At 40.1% G+C, this 24,316-nt stretch overlaps 1 protein-coding gene across 1 annotated transcript in view; it reads left to right on the forward strand.

The window, feature by feature from the left end:
* Window positions 1-24,316, forward strand: part of UVRAG (UV radiation resistance associated) — a 333,170-nt gene that overhangs the window by 295,658 nt on the left and 13,196 nt on the right. The window contains exon 14 of the mRNA XM_032166960.2: window positions 9,013-9,104. Coding sequence (XP_032022851.1) covers window positions 9,013-9,104 — 92 coding nt within the window. The remainder of the gene's footprint in view (window positions 1-9,012; window positions 9,105-24,316) is intronic.

The raw sequence follows: 24,316 nt of genomic DNA on the forward strand, positions 1-24,316 counted from the left end.
GTTGATGATCACTGATTAAAACTGATTGCAGTTGCATCCAAGGTCGTGATTTACCTGCTTTTGACAAATTTGCAGTTTTACTTTGATTGTTTATTTGCAATATGCATTACTAATCCTCTTTAGCAACTCACAAGGATTGGAAGTGATAGAGATTGCACTAACAGGTTGACTCCAGAGTTGCGTGAGTTTAATAGTGCTTCTGGTTGCTTTCTGGCCAATGTAAGATTCAAAGCAAAGGACCATCTTAATTGATATATTTTTAATATGGCAGATTTTATAATGGTAAATTTAACTCAGATATAATCTGTGCCTTGTGAATACAATAAAGCAACATATGATATAAAGAAAAGAGCCTGTAGGGGTAGAACTTGGCAGACTTGGATTCTGGTCCCTGGACTCAACCTGTTCAACCTTAGGCCATTTAACCTCTCACTTTCTTCAGAGGTGCCATTCAGCTCTAGTATTAATTCCACGATTCTGAAAGCAGTTGATAGTGTGACTGGAAGGAGAAATGAAAAAAGCTTTTTCAATTACTAGACTTTAAAGCTTCTAGTTTTGACTTCTAGGCTTCAGTCCTCAGAATAGTACACCTGAGCTGTGTCCAGTGTTTATGTTATAACATATCTATTTTGGAAAAGACTGGCACGTGTTTATAGATGGGATTGGAAAAGTACTTAGGTTGTTCTTGCAACCAGAGGCCTATAATCGAGTTTTTATATTTTTCCTTAGAGGTATATATTGCAATGACTCACTGTAAGAAACAATATTATTGCTCATATTAAATATTCTTTAAGTAGCTTTTCCATGTCTTGAAAGAATTGCATTTTCTTCTAGGAAGGCAGATTTTGTTTTTGACATGGTGGTACTCTTTTTTCAAGCACATAATCTAGTTCTTTTCATGTCAGTGAAACTTAGTAGTACTTAAAAATAGATTGAAATACTGGTAACTAGTTCCACAGAGATATTTGCCTACATAAGGCAAATTTCTAAAGTTAAATCTTTGATGCATATGTGCATTTTTCTTTTCATATTTTCAGTTTCTCCAGACCATTTCTCTTTGTAGTCAAATTCATTGTAATCCTATCACGAAAGTGTTGATCTTTTAGTAACCTTTTTTGAAGCATTGTATTAATCCACATTCCCTCACGATAACACACGGTTTGTATCAAACATATCATGCAGCTTAGCTCAGGCCACATATGGAACTAATAAGTCAGGGAATAAGTGGCTTTGTGTGGATGAATACAGTTTGGAAGGGTGGGGACATGTGTGTGTGTTGTCTAAACTGCATTTCTCCTGTGCCAAAACCCAAATGACACAATGATTCCTGAATCCCCAGAGGCTTTCCTGGCCTGGAAAAATTGTGTTTAAAAAATAAAAATAAAATTGAGCACTTTGATATTAAATGAAACCTCTCAGCTCAATAGGAGGATGCTTACTGGGTGCAAGAACACAGCATTTATTTCTCAGCAGTAAAATCGTACTACATTTTAAATATGATCTCCAGAGCTGCAAGTGGTCTTCCCTCATCAGTGGAGCAACTTTTATCAAGCTGCATGAACTAGTTAATTCCAACTGCAAGAGCTCTAACGTCATAGTTGATCTGTCTCATTTGATGAAACGCAAAGTGGATGTAGAGTGATTTGAGAAGAAAGCAGCATGTGGCTTTGGAAAAACACTATATTTTTATACAAAAAGGGGGTATAGGAGAGGAAAACAGAGAGAACATAGATAGTTAATGGAATTGACATGGCCGTAGTTGTCTGTTGTGGTCTGAATGTACTTGTTGCTTGGGGTTTTTTTTGCTTGTTCCAGTAACTATAAAGCCAGCTCTTCCTGGTTTGTTTGGTTTTTTTTAGCATAGGGATTATCTTTTGCTACCAGACAATACAGTTTGTTAATTTTTCCAGGGAAACCACTGAACATTGTTTCTCCCCACTTCCCATCTAACTTATTATCTAAGTGCAATTTTCATCTTGGTTGCCTACTAGCCATAGAGTTGAACAAAATCTTAATTGCCCCCATGGAGTCCTAAATCAATCAAAATAAAGCTGAAATTCAAACTAATTGAAACCAAAATTCCACTTAAGGACTGCTTAGACTCTTTTGGTGGTGGCGGTGCAGTAGGAAGTTTTTACAAAAGGTGTTTATTTCAGAGGCTAATTTGAGGCAGTTAGACAGACCCAACGCAGTATTTTATTTGCCTAGTTTTCTGGGCATCTGCCTTCCGCAATCAAAAATGAGAGCAGAAGGAGCCATGATGTTTAGGGAAGCGTGGAATTGATAATAGTTGGTGAGGGCAGGTGTTGATGGAACCTGAAGTAAGATTTCTTAGAGACAAGAGTACTTCAGTCTTTTAGCCTGTCCGTAGCTGCCTTTGCAGTTGTTTCCCTCATTCACTCTCTTGCTTAAAACCCTGGAGTAGGTTCTTACTGCTAACCAGCAAGATAAAGTTGAACTCTTCAGCTTAGCACTCTTAGCCCTCAGCAGTTGTAATGACTACCCTGTAAAAGTCAGGCCTCAGGAACTTCTATTCTCTATAAAAATTCTCATTGAACTCTTACAACTATCTTACGAAATAAATATTGTTGGTCCTGTTTTATAGACAAGGCATAGATTGGTTATGTAACTTGCTCGAAGTTACACACATTATATGGTGAGAATAGGCTGTGAGTCCAGGCCTCTCATTCTAAAGACAGAGAGCTGATTCACATTGCCTAGCCTAGTGGACACTCAATAAATATTTGCTGAATGAATGAATAGGACGTGTAGAGACTTAGTAAATGTAGTTATTTCTCCCCTTTCACTATCCTTATCCTTTCCTCCTTGACCTGGTTCCTTCTTTTCCTTTCTATTTTTACTAATATCTTATCAGGGAGTTAACTTGTTGAAGATTATTGAACTTTAAAAAGTTTGAAAATCATTTGACTAGCCCAAGCAAGGAAGGAGTTTGCGTGACTATACAGCAGAGCTGGGTCTTTCACCAGGTCCCCTGACCACTCACATCATGTATCAGTCTTTCCATTTCACTATATAATTATTTTAAAGATATTGACATGTGTGTGTTTATTCCTGCTTCTCTGGAGTGCATGCAGTCAGAAGCTTAATGAAAATTAGCATTTAAAAAAGTGAACAGTGTACTTAAGATTTTCCTTTGATTTGAAGTAACTCTTTCCTTCTTCCTTTTCTGCCCCCCATTCTTAGTAGTTAAGTGGTAAGCCATTATTGTACACCGGCTTTATGCCCAGCCTAGTGGTAGATACTGTGATGATGATAATGTGGAGAATATATATAGATAGATAGATAGATATAGATATATATATATCTGGTACATATATATATATATATATATATATATATATGTATTAGTAATGATAACAGGTATTTTATATTGAGCACTTATGATGTACCAGATATTATTTTGGACAGTCTATATACTTTATCTTATTTAAACTTTACAACAGCTCTGCAAGGCAGGCAACATCCCCATTTTACAAGTAAGGAAATGGAATCTCAGAGAAGTGACTTATTCAAAGTCAAACAACTAGTAAGTGACAGTACTGGTATTCAAACCCAGCTCTTCTGCATTTAAGCCTGTTCTACTGTGTCGTGATGCTTCTCATTTCTTCCTATCCTGTATTAATTTAACTCGTTAATTAACAAGTATTTATCAAGTACCTATCCAGTCAGTTAAGGCTTTCCAAAAAGAACAAATGGAAAAGTGGCATGGGGAGGGGTTTAGGGTCAAGGGTAAAATGCCCACTTACCTACAGTAATCAGAGAGCTTCCAATGGAAAATGGAACTTCTGTTGGTTCTTTGAGAATAGATAAGACATGAGATATAGGATGCCTAGAGAGAGACATAGAGACAAGAAAGAGCTTTCTGCCAGAGTAGTGAGTACTGTGTAAAAAGCTATCAGAAGAGTTGTTAGCCAATATTGAAAAGCTGGTTTTTTATATATAAAATCCCATATATATATATGAGACTTTTATTTGTTTGTTTGCTTGGAGACAGAGTCTCCGTTACCCAGGCTGGAGTGCAGTAGCACAATCTCGGCTGACTGCAACCTCCACCTCCCAGATTCAAGTGATTCTCATGCCTCAGCCTCCCGAGTAGCTGGGAGGTGCACACCACCAAACCTGGCTAATTTTTGTATTTTTAGTAGAGATGGGGGTCTCACCATGTTGGCTAGGCTGGTCTCGAACTCCTCACCTCAAGCAGTCTACCTGCCTGAATATGTTTGTTTAAGTCACTTCTCTACTAAAATGCTACTAATAAGGTTAAATAATTTTAAAATTTTAAATTCACAAGGATGAAAAGAATAGACAAGACCAAGAAAATTTAGAAAATTGCAAGTAAACGAATGAGTGATAAACTGACTTGGCAGAAGCCTTTAAGAAGCAACATAATCCAAACCACAGACTCCAGAAGGATGTGGTGGTACCGAGTACCTCATGAAATTTAGGGACAATATATAGATCTAAACATAGGAGGGTAGATTGACAGTCTATAGAAAGAGAAGTAACACTCCCAGTTCACTTTTCCCACTCTGTGTAGCCAATAACTATGTTCCCACATGCCCTAGTGGGAAAATGAAGGTTTACTTGCTGAAAAAGATTGACCCCAAGAAGCTCTGAACCTAAACTGCTTGATATACTGGGAACAAGAAGGAAGGTGCCTTACCAAAAGGTGATTACGTGAAAGTATAACATACCAACAGAGTTCCCCAACTGCCTTTTCCAACTTTATTCGCCTAATAAGATCCAGATTATGCCTCAAGACGGAAGATTGGAGGATTCTTTCTGGGGAAAAAACAGAGGCAGCAATGAAAAGTACTAGGGCTGTAGTACTAACCTTTCCCCGTGGAAAGGCTGGATTTCCATCCACTCATTCTGCAGTGAACCCTCCCCCACAGCCAGTCATCAAGCACTGCCAATGCACCGACTTCTTCACAGCTTTTTAAAGTCTCACAGTCTCACCTGTAAAGATAAACTAACAGCCAAAGATTACTAGACATTAAAGGAAAGCCTCTAATATTTAAAAAAAAAGTCTAAAATAAAGTTAAAAAAAAATCCAGAGGGTAAAATGAAGAAGGAGGAGGAGACAAAATAATAGGAGAAAATGATCAGAATTAGGCAATTAAGAGTATTCATATTGAAAGGATGTACTAAGTGCTCGGCCTAGGGAATGAAAACAGACTGAAAATGATGAATGAAAGATGGAAATGAAGGCTTGTCACTATGAAATTTCAGAGTACTAAGGTTAAAGAAGAAAGTCCTAAAAGCTTCCAGAGAGAAGAATCAGCTTACATTCAAAGGATCAGGAACCAGAATGTTAACAGGTTTCTCATTCACCACGTGAAAAGCTAAATGGCAGTGAAGAAATCTTTGGAACTACCTAAGAAAAAGTATTTGCAGCCTTGAATTCTATACCTAGGCAAACTATCATTCAAGTATAAGAATGGAATAGTTATATTTTCAAATATTCAGCATGTCATAAAAGTTACCTCCCACGCTATCCTTTCCCAGAAAGATATTACAGGATACGCTCCACCAAGATGAGGCAGTAGATCAAGAAAGAAGACAATCTAGGAAATAACAGCTTCAGCACAGGAGAAAAGTAAACAGAATTTCCAGCATGATGGCTAAAGAAGCTTGTAGGAAGATAATGCAGCAGGCCTAGCTAGCAGCCAGTTCAGGTTGAAGCAGAGAGAGGAGGCTTCAGGAAATATATCTCTAAGAGCAAAATGGACTTGATCAATTTTATGGTGTGTTTAGTTAGATTGAGAAGAGTTTTAAGGTTATTTTATTTCTTTTTTCTTTTCTTTTTTTTTTTTTTTTTTTTTTTTTGAGACAGGGTCTCACTCTTGTCACCCAGGCTGGAGTGCAGTGGCACAATCTCAGCTCACTGCAGCCTCAACCTCCCAGGCTCAAGCGATCCTCCCACCTCAGCCTCCTGAGTAGCTGGGACCACAGGCATGCACCACCATGCCCGGATAATTTTTTGTATTTTTGGTAGAGATAGTGTTTCACCATGTTGCCCAGACTGGTCTGAAACTCCACCCACCTCGGCTTCCCAAAGTGCTGGGATTACAGGAGTGAGCCACCACGCCTGGCCAGTTTCAACATTTTTGTCAGAGTTTGGGGAGTATCTAGTGACAAGTACATAGAAAAGCTCAACTGATGGAAAAAATGGCAGTTATCACTTCCAGTGAAACAAAAAAGTACAAGAAAGGAATAATACATTACATGGCTCAGCAGTGAACAGTATTTATGTAGGTATAATGAGGTAAACAGTAAATATTGATTTAATTTAAAATGTGATATTGAATGTATTGAGAAGATGTGGAAGGGAACTATGTGTGGGAGAGTAGAGTCAAGTTCTCATATTCTTTAAGAAAAAGCCAGTAGATAATGTATGGGAAAGGGGATAAAATGTTTGTGTGACAGCAAAGTGGTGTAAGAGTGCTAAATTCTCATCTTCCATGGTGGGAGCATAGTAGATGATGTCTCTAACTGGAGGGGAAGGGAGAATAAGAAATCTTAATATAAGCATATTATTCAGAAATATGAGGTAAAGAAGAAACAGCTAAAAGGTGATCTCAGAGTTTGGGGTAGATAGTAGAGCAGAGAACTGCTTTTTTTTCATTATAAATCTTATAGTGGTTTACTTGTTAAACTGTACTTATACTTTATTACTAATATGTGTTATGTATGCATTTATTTTTGAGTTCCCTATGTGGAAAATCAAAAGGGTAATATGGTAGAATTTGGAGCTGTTATTAAGCGGTTCTAGCCTTGGCTTTGTCCCTTATCATCCCTGTGACTTTGGACAGGATGCTTTTGTCTTCCTGGGCCTTAGTTTCTTCATTTATAAGAGGAAGAAGGTTGGAAAGATGATCTCCAGGGTCTCTTTAAGCTGTAAAATTCAAAGATTCTATGATTAAAAAAAAAAATAGTACTATGCAGCAAATGGAGAGTTAAGACCCAGACAGGGGCTTGAAATTCCCACATTTGTCTTTTTTTGGTTAAAATCAGACTTGGAGAGAAATTTTCACTGTGGTCTCTGAAAACAGTTCAACACCCATCTTCCATTGTGGAACCTGGGGCAGGCAATTGTCTGTGCACTCACTTGGAGACACATAGCTTAGTGTTATTTCAGTAAGTTTTTTTTTTCCATGATGTTTAATATTTTTCAGTATGAATCACAGGTAAAATTTCCATGCCATGTGTAAACGATTTCACTTCTTATTGAAACAATGAATTCAGGAATGTCATGTTGGGATATCAGCCATTTTGCTTTTATCAATGTATGGAAAAATGCATTTATATTAATACAAGAAATGATGTCATTTAATATGGGGTAGATCTTATAATTCAAGGTCAGCAAATCTCAGGAGGTGATTTAGGTCACCAAGCTAGGTTTGAAAAAGGAAAAAATCATTTTCTTTCTGCTTTCTCAAGTATTGTTACCAGTTTTCGTCTCAGACTTTGGGGTAGATGGTAGAGAGTAGCATGGTTTGTGAAAAAGAGACCCTGGCTGATAATATCTTTGCCATTGAACCATGTGGCCCTGGATAATTTACTTCCCCTTTCTGGGGTTCAGTTTTCCCATCTGCAAAAGAAAAGGATTGGCTGAAATAATATTCAAGATACCTTTTAGTTTTAACATTGTATGTTTCTACCTCCTTACTTTATGTGTGTATCCATTCAAACCATTCAGGAGACCCGGTTACGTTTGGAGGTTTTTCTTAAAAAGCCCAGAATCAGTGAGAGTAAACTCTTTCTCTAAGTATCACTCAAGCAGAGAAAAATCAGTTGAATACTAGAGTCAAACAAAAGAAAACTGTTTATAGTAGGTGTTTATTTATACCCCCTGTTGTCTAACTCTGAAGGCCTGCTTTCTGTTCACATGATTTGTGGTTTTATTTTTTAAGAGAGGGATATATTTAAAAGTTTGACTTAGCCACTCTTAAATTTAAGTGCTAAAAGAGTTAAACCTTAAGACTGATGCCCCTTCACATTTGTACACCGACATACATTTTATAAAGTCTATAAACTTTCTTCATGTGTAATATGTCATTTGAAAAACACATTTTTGCAGAGCTGTGTTGTCCACTTACTGTGTGTTTGATGTGTGGATGAGCATGTGTGTGAATATGCATATCCACTTACCTGGGCTCTCCGTTACGGTCAGTTACGGAAGCAAATGGTGATATTCAGAGACACAGTGAAAGGAAATGAAGAACAGACAGATGAAAACCATTAACAAGTTATCCAAAGTACTCCAAAAGACACCTAATTTTAGAAAATTGGCCTCTAGCAGAAATAAATCAAACAAAGGGCAGATCTAGCCCACAAGCCAGCAATTTCCCTATACCACCTCTCCAGCTATATGCTCTGGTCTGGACAAAGAGGAACGTTAGAGACTCAAGAGAAATACAGAGCACAGCCTCTGTCAAAAGTGAGTTGCAATGTATTTGTTTAATAAGCATTGACTAAGTACCAGCACTATGCCAGACACTATTGAAATCAGAGATGAATACAAGATGGTCCTCACCCTTGTTTATACAAAGGGGAGGGCTGAATGGAAGCTGGCAATATCTAAAAAGAAACACTGGTTTTCTGGTATATGTCCCTGGAGTTGGTGCTAGCAAACCCTACCAGGGTCTGGGGGTAGAAAAGAAGGCTAGATACAGGGGTCTTTGAAATATCCTGATTCCACAGTTGGTCACTCTTAGTCTTCTCTAAGTTTAGGGGGCAAGAGAACAGTAAGTAGATGAAGAGGCTACCTTAAATACCATTGTAATTTAAGTGGGTGTGCATATTCATACACGTGCTTATCTATATGTCAAATACCCAGTAAGTGGACAGTACTGTGAGGCTGATAATAGTATCAAACATTTACATTTCCTCTTTTAGAGTTCAAAAAAAAAACTTGTTTGGTGGTTCATTTTTCCGAAGCTTATAATCTGCCAAAATATCTTTAATTCTGTTTTTTCACCTTCACAGCTAAGATATCAACATGGACTAGGGACTCCAGACTTGCGGCAAACCCTTCCCAACCTGAAAAACTTCATGGAACATGGACTAATGGTCAGGTGGTGAGTACCTTTATCTCTGATAACCAGAAACTGTAATGTGGATAATGATCCTGAAAATCTTTTCTGACTTCCACATTGCTCCACACCTGCCTCTGAGTTTTCTTCTGTAATGAGATACCGGAGGAAAATGAAAGGCTCCATCACACTTGGGGAGATCTAAGCTCCCGTCTGGCTAAGGAGGATGTAGCCCCCTTGGAGGGAGGAGGGGCCAAGGGGATATTGCTTGAACTTTGGGAAGGTGGCTGAGCAAGGAGCCCTTGAGGGCATTGCTGAGACAAACTGGAAGACAGCCAGTATGATTCATGGTAAGGGAGACCCAGAGCCCCTTGGACCTTTCCAAAGAACAGATGAAGGGCCTGATTATGGAATGAGCATCAGGACCATGGCTGTGAGCATTAAAGGAAGAAGGCAGATAAGGAATAGGTTAGGGGGTCAGGACTTAGTTTGAGACCAGTAGGTACATTCTGAAATGTTTCTTGTATGTGGTGTCAGTACCTGTTAAACCGTGAGGGTAAGCTGCTGCTGAAAGTGCTCCGTCAGGATAGACATGGACCTTTTAAAAAGAGAAGGAGAGAGGGGAAGTCTGATACAAAGAAGACATTAGATTCATTCACTTGACTTAAATGGAAAGCTGTTGGCTGTATCCATTTAGTAATTCTTGAAGTTTGAATCCTTGGGTAGTGGGCAGTAACTTACAAAATCACGTGCCTGGAAAGCAGGCCTGTAGAGTTAGACAGCTGGGGGCAGCACTGGCTTCTGATTCCAGTTATTTTTCTCATCATCTGCTGTGTGGATTTGAAATTCTGCCTCTCTGAAATTTGATTTGCTCTGCCGATGTGCCTTCAGAAAAGTAAAAAAACTGTGGTTGGTCTTTACTTTGATTTTCAAAACGGCAAGTTCCAGATGTCTGGTCTTAGATAGGACTCCTATTAAGCACATACACAACTGTTTAAAGAATTCCACTCAAAACCTCAAAATAGGCCGGGCGCGGTGGCTCACGCTTATAATCCCAGCACTTTGGGAGGCCGAGGCGGGTGGATCACGAGGTCAGGAGATCAAGACCACGGTGAAACCTCGTCTCTCCTAAAAAAAAAAAAATACAAAAAATTAGCCGGGCGTGGTGGCGGGCGCCTGTAGTCCCAGCTACTCGGAGAGGCTGAGGCAGGAGAATGGCGTGAACCCGGGAGGCGGAGCTTGCAGTGAGCCGAGATTGCGCCACTGCACTCCAGCCTGGGCGACAGAGCGAGACTCCGTCTCAAAAAAAAAAAAAAAAAAAAAAAAAAAAAAAAAAAAAAAAAAAAAAACCTCAAAATAATTGTTAAAGCTTGGTGTTGATATGGACCCGGATGCCTTCAGGAATAGGAGAGAGGAATTAAGTTTTAATGTAAAGTAATAATAATAATAAAAGTGAGCTAGCAGGTATTTATTTAGCTTGTCTCTGTGTAAAGCTCTGTGATAGGTGCTTTAGAGAGAAACGAGAAGGCTCAAGCCCTGTCCCCAAGAGATTTGTGGTCCAGTTGGAAACAAGCACAGAATTCATGAAGAGGTTTTCTAACACAATGGTAAATAACCTAAAATAATGAGAAAATTGGCAACCTACAACACTTATTAATCACACTAAATGAATCTTGCTCAGTACAGATAGCAGATTGTCCCTGAACCATTTACTGAAGTGTCTGTCTTTTCTCCACTGATGATAATGGCATCTCTTTTGTAAACCAAGTTCGCTTATCCATAGAGATCCATTTCCAGGCTCCTTATTCTGTTCTGTTGCTTTATTTGGCTAGCCATCGATTAGTATGACATTTTAAATTATTGTAAGATGTAATTTCTAAAAGTGTTGTCGAGATTTGAGGATGAAATAAAAATCAAAATGTCCATTTTACTATTGATAAAGCTACTTGGAAAATGGGCTCTAGATCTGAAATAAAACAGGCTTGCAAAGATATCACTCAAAATTAAACTTATCCTCATAATCACAATGTAAACTGGAGAGCCACAGGCTTTCCCTACAGAGGCAGGCCGTTTACTACATTGGCAAACAGTGATCAAGTGACTTCTCTGCAGGAGCTCAGATAGGGCTGAGCCAAGAATACCCAGTTGCTATTTTGCCCTCTAAATTCACCAATCAGAAAAGTCCCTCCTCCCCTGAGAGAGTGAGAGGGTGGAGAGAGCCAAGAGTGTTAACTCCTAAGCCATGTTCCTTCAAAGGAACAGAAAAGGAAAATACCTCCAACTTTCTTGATATCTGTTAGGGAAAAGCTAACCTCCATATCTGTTAGGGAAATATCTGTTAGGAAAGGCTCTTCTTCAAAACTCTTGGCTTTTCTTGACTTGAGTCTTTGAGTGATTTCACAGCTTTATGACATTGGGTCTTCCTAACTATGAACATGTTATATCGCTTGCTTTTTTAAAACATACCTCCATGAGGTTTATAATTTTCTACATAAAAGTCTATGCATCTTTTATTAGATATACTTAGTCCTATTAGCTTACAGTTTTGGTTGCTGTTGTAAATGTTTTTATTATAATAGTTAACATTTTCTGGCTGGTGTACAGGAATAGCACTGATTTTTAGTATTTTGAGAGTGTGTTCTGGCTAACATTAGTTACAATAGTTTGTTTCGATTCTCTTGGATTTTTTGTGTATACAATCATATTTTTAGTGAATAATGGTATTGTTTCTAGTTTTATAACTTCATTACTTTTTCTTGTCTTACTATGTTTTATTACAGAACAGGAGCAGTGATAGTGGATATCCTTGTCTTCTGACTTCAAAGGGATAGGTCAGGGGTTCAGGACTTTTTCACCATTAAGTATTATATTTATTGTAGATTTGGGTAGATATCCTGCATTAGCAAAAGGAAGAATTTTTCTATTTTCAGCTTACTAAGAGTTGTTTTTTAATCATGAATGTGTGTATTTTGAATTTTACCATGTTTATTCTGAATCTATTGAGGTAACACTACATTTTTCTAATGTTAAACCATCTTTGCCTCCGGGTCATGATGTATTATTTTTTCCTACATTGTTGGATTCCTTGGCTAATATTTTAGAATGTCTCCATCTGCAAACTGAAATGAGACTGGCCTACAGTTTTTCTTTCACATAAAATCCGTGTCTGATTTTGGTTAGAATTGACCAAACATGATGAGGTTATAAGAGCTTCATAAAATAAATTGAGGATCTTTACCTTCTTTTCTATTCTCCAGAACAGTTTATGTAAGATAGGAGGAAGTATCTCTATCTTAAAGGTATGGTAGAACCTAGAAAAAAACTAGTGTTTTTTGTTTGTTGCTGGGAAGAGTGTAGATTTTTAACTACTGATTTAATTTCTGTAATGCTTACACGTCTGTTTCTGTTCTGTTTTTCCAATTCCTCATTAACTCACTCCAGTCTGATTTTTAGTTCTATGAGTATACTGAAATTCCTTTTATCTAGCTTGGTGCCTACCGAGTTCTAAACATAGACCCAAACTCAAAGGTCACTTTTCATCCTTATCCTGTTCAGTGGCACCTGGCCTTGCTGGCCATTCCTGCCTTCCTGAAACACTCTTCCTTATTGTCTTCCACAGGACTGCCCTCTCCTGGCTTTCCTGCTTCTAGCTTCTCCATGGCCCCATCTTAGGCCCTCTTCCCTTTTTCTGTCTCTACTCTCTTCTCTTTTTTTCTCTCCTCCTCCGCCTCCTCTCTACCCTCTTCTTAAGTGTTCTCACCCATTCCCATTGTTTTGAAAGCCATATATGCTTATGACTCCCAAAGTTTTGTTTTCAGTGTAAACCTGTCCTGCACACTCTGGATGGCCAGGGGCCTACTTGACTCTGCCCCGGGAGTATTACAAGCATCTCAGCCTCAACACAGCTAAAGCCCTCCTTCCACCAGCATAATTCCTGTCTGCTAATGGGACCCTGTCTACCCAGTTGCTCAAACCAGGGCATCATCCTTGATCCCCTTCTTTTCTTCACTCACATCAGAGCTAATCTTATTCATCAGCAAGCCCTGTCATCACTATCTGCAAAATACATATCAATCTGTTCACTTTCCATCTCTGCTATTGCCACTCCAGTCCAAGCCACCACCTTTTCTTACTCAAATAGCTACACCAGTGCAATTTGTCTCCCTGTCTTGTCCTGCCTCTGTCCACTCTCCATAGTAGCCAGAATTATCTTTTTAAATTTTGGCTAGATCTTAATCACTCTTCAGCTTCAGTGGCAAGAGTGAAATCCAAGTTTTCTTCCGTAGTCTACTTGGCCTCTGCCTCATCTGATACCACCCCCTTTCCACTCTCACATCCTGTCACTGTACTGGCCTCTGTGTAGTCATGTGAATAAGCTCTTTCCTGTCTGAGTGGTTGCACTCACTATTCCTCTGTGTAGAATGTGCTCTGTCTCTTCCTTCTTTCCTACCACCATCCTCATCTCATCGCCTCATAGAGAGGGAATAGTTTAAGAAAAGCAGCTTTATGAACACAGCAGCTTTATTGGCAATGAATAGGCACCTTGGCTGGAATGCAAATTCATTTTAAGAATGGGGAGAATCTGGGCCTTGTGGTTCCTTGGCAATCCTTTTTAAGAAAAAGAATACAAAATTACAAATACAAAATTAGAAATGAAAAAGCATTTGGAATGAGAAACAAATCACAACAAATTACTGGAACCTTAGAGATTAGGTCCTTTTCTTCTGAGATGTCTGTAGACAATTTACTCAAATTATTTACATATAAATGCTTCCTCATTGCAACCTGACTGCCCTTCCACTCTTAAAACACTGTAATTTCCAGCAACTCTCAGTTCTAAGGTATGGAGAAATTAATTGACTTTCCAGGCATAATTGACCCATGAACCTGTAGCAATAAAACTAGAATCTAGGTGTCCTGGCACTGATGCAGCAAACCCATTAAGCTCCAAGCTCATACATTTATAAATGTAATGCCCCTCTATGCCAGCTGTGCCAAGCACATTAACACTGAGTGAACAGGAATGTGCCACTTTATGGTACTGTAATGTAAAATAGGCTACTAAAGTAGATGCAAAGCACTGCAAAATGAATGCTACATATCAGTTCCAAGTAAAGATCACGGCAGGAAGCCAGGCTGGAAGTCACAAAGCTAAACAAAGCCGGAGCAAGCACTTTGAGTCTCAGAGGAAATCTAAGAATTTCCGAGAGCAGCTGTGGAGTGAGGAGTTACCTCTCAAGCCTGTGCTCCTTAGGGCAAAGGGTAAAAAAACTCAGGTTCCTAAGGGAGGCTTTTACATCTTTTGTAAAGCAAAACACTTCCATTTTCTGTGTGGTTGTTACCATTCACAGATTGGTCCCTGTGGAGGCAGATTGCTGTATGTTCTTATGGTGTTGAGGATTTCATACTGGCTGAGGATCAGTGCATTCACTGAATTCCTCCTTATGGTAAGCTTCAAAGTTATGTGACAGCTTGTTTTGTTTTATTTTGTAAAGAAAAGCTGTGATAAAAATCCTTTTAATAAAGTAATTCTTTTTCTTGCACATTACAGAATTCTTAGCTAATATGAGAATGATCGACCTGATTAATCCTAAAATGAACCCCCATTTTTTATGAACACAGTTGCACAGGGCACAGCTCTCAGTGATTTATGCCAGGTCTTTCCAAAAGGAGTGCCCATTTTTTCATCCTAAGATTATAACCTACTTGTAACTGCCAAGCAACACAATTTTGAAAAGCAGAATTTCAGCTTAGAATCTGTGCTCTTGAATACTGTGATTAAAAGTCACCAGAATGTCATTTAAACATCCCAGTTTTCTTTTACTATTGCCTACATAGTGATCTGAGACTCAGATTGACATGCACATGCACCACTGATGTGGGTGCTGAAGAATGTGCATGCAAGCTGCAGCCTAATGGCTGCCTGTAAGACGATAAGTTTAGAACTGAGTCGAAGAGATTATGTGCTGAGGTTGCTGTGAATGGGCTGTGTGATGGGGCCCCACCATCCGGGTCCTCAGGCAGTGCCTCGATTTTGTCTCTCCCCCACTCTCCCGCCCTTTCTCAACTGACCCCCAGGCATAGCACTCTCATTTGTGACCTCCGTTCTTTACTTAGGCAAGTTCCCACTACCCAGAATAGCCTGCCCCTTCCTCTGCCCTATCCAGATGTTGCTCTCACTTCAAGATCCAGCTCATATCCTACCTCATTCATTCACTCACTCAACACCACAGTGGCGGCTACAGAGATAAGTATGTATTCCCTCAGTAGCTTAGAGTCACTTCTTTGCCGAGTCTTACCCACTAGGCTTTTGAGCAGCTTGGGTCTGGGGACCACGTCTTACTCATCTCTGTGGTCCCAGCCTGGCATTACGGAAGCCAGGGAGGCTAGAGAAGGGAATGAAGAAGCCATCTGAGCTGTTCTACTCATGGAATATGCTCCTTGAGCTTGTGTTCAAGGAGCTTACGGTCTAATTAAGGTGGTGAAATAGGAACAAAACAACATGTACTGAAAAAAGTAAAAAGTATGACATGCTATAAGGCAGAGTTATTTTGAACATTCGGAGGAAACCCTTTAGTTCCCGGTGTGAGGGGTGTAGACAAACCTTCACTAAGGATAACATTTCAGTGGAGAGTGGATCTGGAGCAAAAGAAGAATTTGGCCACATGAGGATTGGGGTATAGGACAGAGTAGGTTAAGAAACAGTGGCCCAGTTAGGTAGAAAGACTAGGACTATGAATTTGAATACCAGCACCACCATTTACTCTCTGTGACCTCAAACAGGTTTAAGCTGCCTGCCTCAATCCCTTTATCTATAAAATGAGCGTAATAGTGCCTACCTAATAGTGTGGTCATAAGAATTAAATAGGTAAGTACCTAACATACTGCCTGGCACTTAGTAATGCTTAATAAGCAGTAGCTTTTGTAATGAATAAATGAATCGTAGTTACTGTCTATATCTTTTTAGAATCAAATGCATCCTTTGCTATAGGTGTTTTTACTTTGACATCTATAGTCATCTTACAGCTAGGTATAGAATATGGCTCTTGTTCAGCCGGGCACGGTGGCTCACGCCTGTAATCCCAGCACTTTGGGAGGCCGAGGCAGGCGGATCACGAGGTCAGGAGATCGAGACCATCCTGGCTAACACGGTGAAACCCCATCTCTACTAAAAATACAAAAAATTAGCCGGGCGAGGTGGCGGGCACCTGTAGTCCCAGCTACACGGGAGGCTGAGGCAGGAGAATGGCGTGAACCCCGGGGGGCGGAGCCTGCAGTGAGCCGAGATCGCGCCACTGCACTCCAGCCTGGGTGAAAGAGCAAGACTCCTTCTCAAGAAAAAAAAAAAAAAAAAAAGAAGAAGAATATGGCTCTTCTTCATATTTTGGCTCATGCTCTCTTGTACATTAATGGTACAGAAGATTTACCATCTGTCTACCTCTCACTTTCCCCAAGTCCTTTATAAGACCACTCTGAGGCCTTAGAGATAAGTACCCTAAAATCTGTTTGCCTACAAACTTTTTTTGGTACCTGCCTTCTTAGGTAACTCTCACCCATAGTTAGAAGTTACGAATAATAAAATCTCTTACTTGCAAAACTTTCTATGTTTTTACTTAAGCTTGCAAGAACCTTGTGAGGGTAGCTGGGCAAGAAGAATGACCACTATTTTACAAACCAAAAAACTGAGACTCAGTGTGCCAAGCGCCTTGCCAAGATCACGTGATACTAAGTGATGGAACTGGGACCAGAAACCCAGATTATCTGACTCCTGATCCCCTATTCTTTTTACCGTATCACAGTGCCCATTATTGGGTAATGGCCATTCTCTTCCTTCTCTGCCCTTCCCCTGGCCTTCTGTCTCTGTGCCACCTCCATTCTAGTGCCTCCTACCTTCCTCAGGGAAACCCACCAGAGTCAAATCCAGAGCGCTGGAAAGATACACTGCAAAATCAGGCAGCAGGCCTGGTGGAAACATTCCTGGTTGTTTATTCTACCTCAGTTACCTCCAAGAGGGAGGAAACTAAAAGTAATAAAACTTTGGGAAGAATTTAAGAACTTTAAGACTGAAATAAACAAAAATGATCACGTTTCAATTTCACTGGTTAAGAAACAGGAACACTGAAGGAAGCACGTGGGTCAGGTGAGTGGCCTAAAGCGTATTTGCCCATAGTATTTGTCCAGGAAGCATTCCACAATTAGTAGAGACGGGGTTTCACCATGTTGGCCAGGCTGGTCTCAAACTCCTGACCTCGTGATCCACCCGCCTCGGCCTCCCAAAGTGCTGGGATTACAGGCATGAGCCACCACGCCCGGCTGAGTATCAGTTCTTTAAATGGAGTTAATACCACCAGTTATTGGGAAACTATTTCCCAAGCATAGTTTTTGTAGGCCAAATGAGATAATGTTCATCAAAGTGGTTTATAAACTAAAATGAACTGTGCAAAGTATTATTAAGTATTGTTTTTGCATTTAACAATTCATTAAGTATCTATTCTGCATATAGCATTGTTCAGGAGACAAAGATTCAAAAGTGTAAGATTTTCCCTGCTGTTGCTTAGTTGATAGTTGTTTAGTTTTTAATCTAAATCATTAGATAAGACAAATATTTTGAAGGACATGACTTACAAGAATATTCCTATACATTTTTTATTCTCGCCGTCATGTGGGACTTACAACGTGAGGCCCGTCATTAGTGTGTAGTCTGCTACAATGATGGAGGGCAACGTTGGGCCGACTTATTTTGTTTTAGGGCCAAGCAAGCCATTTTTAAAGAGACAGAATCAATTTCAGTGACCTTAGTAAGGATAGAGCACTGAGAAGTATCCTTGGCTGTTCAACAGCATGCTAGAATATTTCTCCAGAGTACTTTAGTGTTTAACAAACACCAGTGTTTAATGTTGGGAGAAGTAACTAGTGGCTTTATGTGAGGCCATCTCATTTTAGTGGTAAAATCTCCAGATAGTCCTTCTGCTGACCTATTTCTAATATAGTCTTCCATTCCTTTTGGAAAATAGACTCAAGCTATAGCTTTAAATAAAAGTATTAGAAGAAGAAAATACCTAAGAACTTTGACACATTTTAGGAAAATGTTTTTTCAGTAAACTGAGAATAATGAAAATTTAGAATAAATGAGCCAATCTACTTTCCTTAAAATCGAGTAGTGATATGGTAGTTCTGCTTTTACACCAAACCACTCACTCTTGAAAATGAGGCAGTATCCAGTATTTAAATCTTTACAAAGCCTCGCTTTTTAGAAACAGATCTACTCTCTTCCTTTCCGTCCATCATCCTTATGCTGAATTCAGAACTGAAATCTGGCAGATGACCCTCTAGGGAAGTAAAAAACATGTTGTCTAGCTCACGCTGTTTTTTAAATTTAGATTAAATAACATTGTCTTTGACGTCTCAAGAGTCCTACTTAAGGTAGCTGTATCAGATAGGCTTGCCTTTGAGAGCATTTCTTGCAGGCCGGCACCCCTAATATGAAAAGTTAAGCCTAGTCAAAAATAAGTGAAAAAGAAAGTTTTATTGGAGTTATTTTCTCTAAGATAGCTGTTTCAGAAGAACCTTGACGAGTCATCTCCTTGCCTCTAGACAGGAACACACAAGGCATATGGGTATCTGTAGTATTTTAAAAAACCTTAGGGGACCAGGCTTCTTCCATAACTCATTCCGGAGTTTAAACACCCTCACTTCAGGAAATTCTTCCCTATATTTAACCTACAGGCCCCCTCCTGCGGTTAACACCCATTTCCACTTTTTTCTGCCTCTAGTCAGGGTGGAGAACAGCTGGCCAACATCCTTTGTGCACTAACCCTCCACTGGCGACAGAAAGGCACTCGGGTATCCCGGCGCCGCCTCTCGCCGACTCCAGCAACCAAGTCTGTGAACCAAATTGAGATCTATTTTCCCATTGTTTTTACTTGGGTCTTCTTTATTTCTATTTACTCCTTTTGATTATAAAATAGTATGTGTTCAATAAATAAAATTTGGAAGTTGTAAAAATATACAGAAGGGAAACAATAGCCCCATAATTCAGGCACAAAAAATCACTGTTATATTAGTCAGTTTTCCTTGTATTGCTTTTCTAATTCAGATCTTACCATCTGTACCAACACTTGTCAATAGAAATATCATATGAGCCATACATATAAATTTAAATATTCTGGCAGTCACATTTTTAAAAAGCTAAAAATAAACAGGTAAGCCAATTTTAATATATTTTATTTAATTCAAATAAAATCCAAGTTACATATCCAGAATATCTTGTAGACATGTAATCAACATTTTAAAGATTATTAATAAATCTTTTACATTCTCTTTTTTCATACTAAGCCTTCTAAATCCAGTTTACACTTATAGCACATCTCAAGTCAGACTAACCACATTTCAAGTTCCAGCAACCAGTTCCTAGTGGTCATGGTGGACAGCACAGTCCTTACAGCTTTTTCGTATAACATAATGTCTTAAGTATTTTATCAATGCCCTTTAAAACTTTTTAGCATCATTTTTATTTTTATTTTTTTTTATTTTTATTTTTTTTTGAGATGGAGTCTCGCTCTGTCACCCAGGCTGGAGTGCAGTGGCACAATCTCGGCTCACTGCACGCTCCGCCTCCCGGGTTCACGCCATTCTCCTGCCTCAGCCTCTCCGAGTAGCTGGGACTACAGGCGCCCGCCACCACGCCCGGCTGATTTTTTGTATTTTTAGTAGAGACGGGGTTTCACCTTGGTCTCGATCTCCTGACCTCGTGATCCGCCTGCTTCAGCCTCCCAAAGTGCTGGGATTACAAGCGTGAGCCACCGCGCCCGGCCTTTAGCATCATTTTTAATGGCTACATAGTATTTCATCTTTAAGATTTACTATAACAATATATTGAGGCAGTTCTGTTTTTCTCAACACATTGCCAAAAAAATCACCTAAATGTTTCCTTTTGCACACAACTAATTAAATTCATTTATACATAAAACAAGTATATTCACTGAGTATCTGTGTGCTCTGTACTAAGTTATATTGGAAAGCAGAAGAGTGGGTTTCCAGAAATAAAGACTAGATCCCTGCCATATGCTGTTTACAAGACTTGGCTCCACAGTTGGACTGCACACAAATACCGTATTTTATTCTGCCTTAAATGCCCGTCCCTTCATTTCTTGCTCTACCCTGCCCCCAATACACACATACACTGCCTGGTTAGCTTCCACTTATCCTTCAAGGTGCCAATCAAATACAACCTCCTCTGATGAGTCTTCCCACTGATTATTGATTCCCTTCTTCACTGTAATATACAAAATGTGTATTGTATTCAAAACACCATGGTGTTCTGGTTATTGGTTTACTCTCTGTCTTCTCTACTAGAGTGGGAACTCCTTAATGATAGGAATCTTATTTTATACGTCTCTTTATTTCCAGAGACTCGAAAACTGTCAGGCAATGAAATGTGGATTTCAGTAATGTCTGAAATATGTGTTGAAAATGCAAGTGATCACATTAAGCATCAGTTGGATGGTAAAATAATAAGTACTACCTTCAGAGTTCAAAGAGATCACTTAGATTGGCATGATTAAAGAAGACAGAATGAAGGAGTTAAAGAAATGAGTTAAAGAATGAATGAGGGCCGGGCACGGTGGCTCATGCCTGTAATCCCAGCACTTTGGGAGGCCGAGGCGGGTGGATCACCTGAGGTCAGGAGTTCGAGACCAGCTGACCAACATGGTGAAAACCCGTCTCTATTAATACAAAAAATTAGCCGGGCGTGGTGGCACACTCCTGTAATCCAAGCTACTTGAATCACTTGAACCCAGGAGGTGGAGGTTGCAGTGAGCCGAGACTGTGCCATTGCACTCCAGCCTGGGCAACATGAGCAAAACTCCGTCTCCAAAAAAAAAAAAGAAGGAATGAATGAATGAGGCCTGGCGTGGTGGCTCACACCTGTAACCCCAGCACTTTGGGAGGCCAAGGTGGGCGGATCATTTGAGGTCAGGAGTTCAAGACCAGCCTGACCAATATGGTGAAACCCCATCTGTACTAAAAATACAAAAATTAGCCGGACGTGGTAGTGTATGCTTGTAATCCCAGCTACTCGGGAGGCTGAGGCACAAGAATCACTTGAACATGGGAGGCAGAGGTTGCAGTGAGCCAAGATTGCACTATTGCACTCAAGCCTGGGCAAAAAGAGCGAGACTCCATCTCAAAAAAAACAGTTAGGCCTTGAATTGGGTTTTAGAAGATGGGCATACTTAAATGAATTGAAGAGGGAATTAGTACAAAAGCCACTGAGATAGGCACACTAAAAAAGCAGTGTTTTTCAGTTGGCATTCATTAGCACTGGGGTCCCCAACCCTCGGCCATGTACCGGTAGCAGTCCATGTCCTGTTAGGAACCAGGCCTCACAGCAGGAGGTGAGTAGAGGGCAAGCGAGTGTTACCCCTGAGCTCCGCCTCCTGCCAGATCAGCAGCAGCATTAGATTCTCATAGAAGTGCAAACCCTACTGTGAAGTGCTCATGCGGGGGATCTAGGTTGTGTGCTCCTTGTGAGAAGCTAATGCCTGATGATCTGAGATGGAATAGTTTCATCCTGAAACCAGCCCCCTGCCCATAGCCCATGGAAAAATTGTCTTCCATGAAACCAGTCCCTGGTGCCAAAAAGGTTGGGGGCCACTGCTTTAGCATATGTTGATAAGTGTTGGTAAATAAGTATCCTTCTGGATCGAATGCACTGTACTAAGTTTCAAGAAGGCTTAGCGATATGGTCTTTACCCATCAAAAGCTGTTAAGTGTCAGCAGCATTAGAAATGAGCACTGGCTGCTTCAGTATGACCTTGGGTGGCAGGCATGGGAGGTGTTTTTTGTTTGTTTGTTTGTTTGTTTTGAGACAGTGTCTCACTCTGTTGCTCAGGCTGGAGTGCAGTGCCGCCATCATAGCTCACTGCAACCTCGAACTCCTGGGCTCAAATGATTCTCCCCACCTCTCCCTCCCAAAGTGCTGGACTGCAGGCATGAGCCACCCCGCCCAGCTGTGACCTTTGGGTTAAGCTCGATTTAGATATAATTCCCTGTGTGTTGTTTTGTTCTGTTTTGTTTTGTTTTAGCCTCTGGATCCATCTGAGGAAATTCCCTGTGTTTTAATTTTAAACAGTTTAAATATCATTTTATATGATGTTTATTCTATAATTCTTTTAATGGATAGCAATGTATAATAATAGTTAATATCATTATAGCTAATGTCAAGTGACTGTTACTGCAAACCAGGCACTCTTCCAAAGCACTTTGAACATATTATTCAGTTAACTCATTTAATCCTCACACAGCCCTGTGAATTAGGACCCACTAACCTCTGCCATCTTAGAAATGAGGAAACTGAGGAACTGAGGGGTTAAATAACTTAATGTGACACAGCCATCAAGTGGAAGAGCTAAGATTTGAGCCCAGGCAGAGCAGTTTTAGAAGTCCTGCTTTAACCATTACATGGACAACCTCGCCTATAACTATGTTAAGAATAACGTATTTTACACAAGGGATCATTTAGCATCTGGTGATTCCAGAAAAGGAATCTTGTTATTACAGCCTTCTCCTGGTTTTCTTCATTCCTCTCTAAATGCTCCTTCTTATCTCATTCGGAGGCTCCTTTTCCTCTACCTCTTCACGAAAAGCTGGAGCTCCTAAAGGCTCAGTCCTAGGCCCTTTTTTCTCTCACTTTATTCTAAGTGGAGATAAGTTCTGATATCAGAAATTGCCTCCTGTACATTTTCACAGCACATTCTAAGTGCCCATGCGTTTTTCTACCAGTCTTCCATCCCAATCACGATAAGCTCTTTGCTTTCTGCGAATGAAACCACTTTTCATTCTTTTACACTAGCCAGGAAGCCAGGCAAAAACCTTGGTTCCTCCTTTTCTTCCTCACCCTTATATCCAACTCTGGCAACTCCTGCCAATTTCTCCTGCTATTTCTATTTGCCTATGTCTGTACATTTCCATTCTGATCCACGCCTCCATTACCTTTCATCTGTACTACTGCACAGCCTGCAGTCTCCCACCATCCACTCTGGGCCCCTCCAGTCTGCTCTCCAACTGCAGCCAGAGTGCACTTTCCAAAGTATAAATGTCTCTCTCTCTCTCTCCACCTCTGACACACACACACACTCACTCTTATGCTCTCTCTCGCTCTCTCTCTCGCTCTCTCTCTCGCTCTCTCTGTCCTTTGCCTGAAAGTTCTAAACATGGCTTGTGGCTTCTGCATGGTCCAGACTTTGTTTTCCTACTGAGTTTTATCATCTACCGTAGAACTCTTCACTCATGGACCTTTTGGATCCTCGAACATTGTTATCTTTCTTGACAAAAGGTCTTAGCAAATGCTGTTCCTGCTACCTGGAAGATAGTCTCCCCACCAACCCATTCTTTACCTGGTAAAGAACTCTACTGGCCCTTCTAATCTTGGCCTTTTCTGTCTGGGTCAGATCTCTGCTACAAGCTCTTTGAGCCCGTGTCCTCTCCTGCATAGCACGGGTCAGAGGTGGTTGTTTGACATTGATGTATGTGATTCTGTGATACTTGTCTGTCCTCTCTCACTAGACAATAAATTCCATGAAAACATGAACCATGGCTTTTTTCCAATTGTTATATCCCCAGAGTCTAGCGCAGCGCCTAGTGTATAGTAGATACTCAATATGTATTTGAATAAGGGGGTAAATCAATTAATTTGTTTTATACTCTGCCTCCTTTAGGAGTATAGGGGACTACAAAAGATAAGGTTACCAAGATGTCATCTCTAGAGTCCCAGTCTCTTACTAAATAGTAATTAAATGGCAGCTAATTGTAACTCAAGCACTTCTACCCAAGGCCTCCAGCATCTCTGAAAATGGTGCAGAGCTATCCATTTTTCTTTTAAAATAACAAACAACTAAACGCTTACAGTTTTGTTCATGTGAGAGTTTATTAGAGAGCTGATGGTAGGTCAGTGTTAGTAGTATCTTTCAAAGACTCCATCTCACAGATTGTGTCACTGGCCCTGGGAGTCTAACGCATCCTTTAGCTCCCTTCCAAGTCTATTTTTTAAACTCTGAAAGCATTCTCTGACCAGGGTTTTAATTTCCCTGTCGAGTTCCTTCTGGAGGCTGGGTTCTGTGAGATTGTTGTTCCTCTGGTTTCCCTGGCAAAGGTAAAGGGTTTTTTTTTAATTTTTTTCCCTAGTTTTCAGCATAAACAGTTTATTATTCCCAAGTCTCAAGTATTGTCCAGATACTCCGAGGGGTCCCCAGGTA

The sequence above is a fragment of the Hylobates moloch genome, unplaced genomic scaffold, assembly GCF_009828535.3.
Source record: "Hylobates moloch isolate HMO894 unplaced genomic scaffold, HMol_V3 SCAFFOLD_11, whole genome shotgun sequence".
NCBI lineage: Eukaryota > Metazoa > Chordata > Mammalia > Primates > Hylobatidae > Hylobates > Hylobates moloch.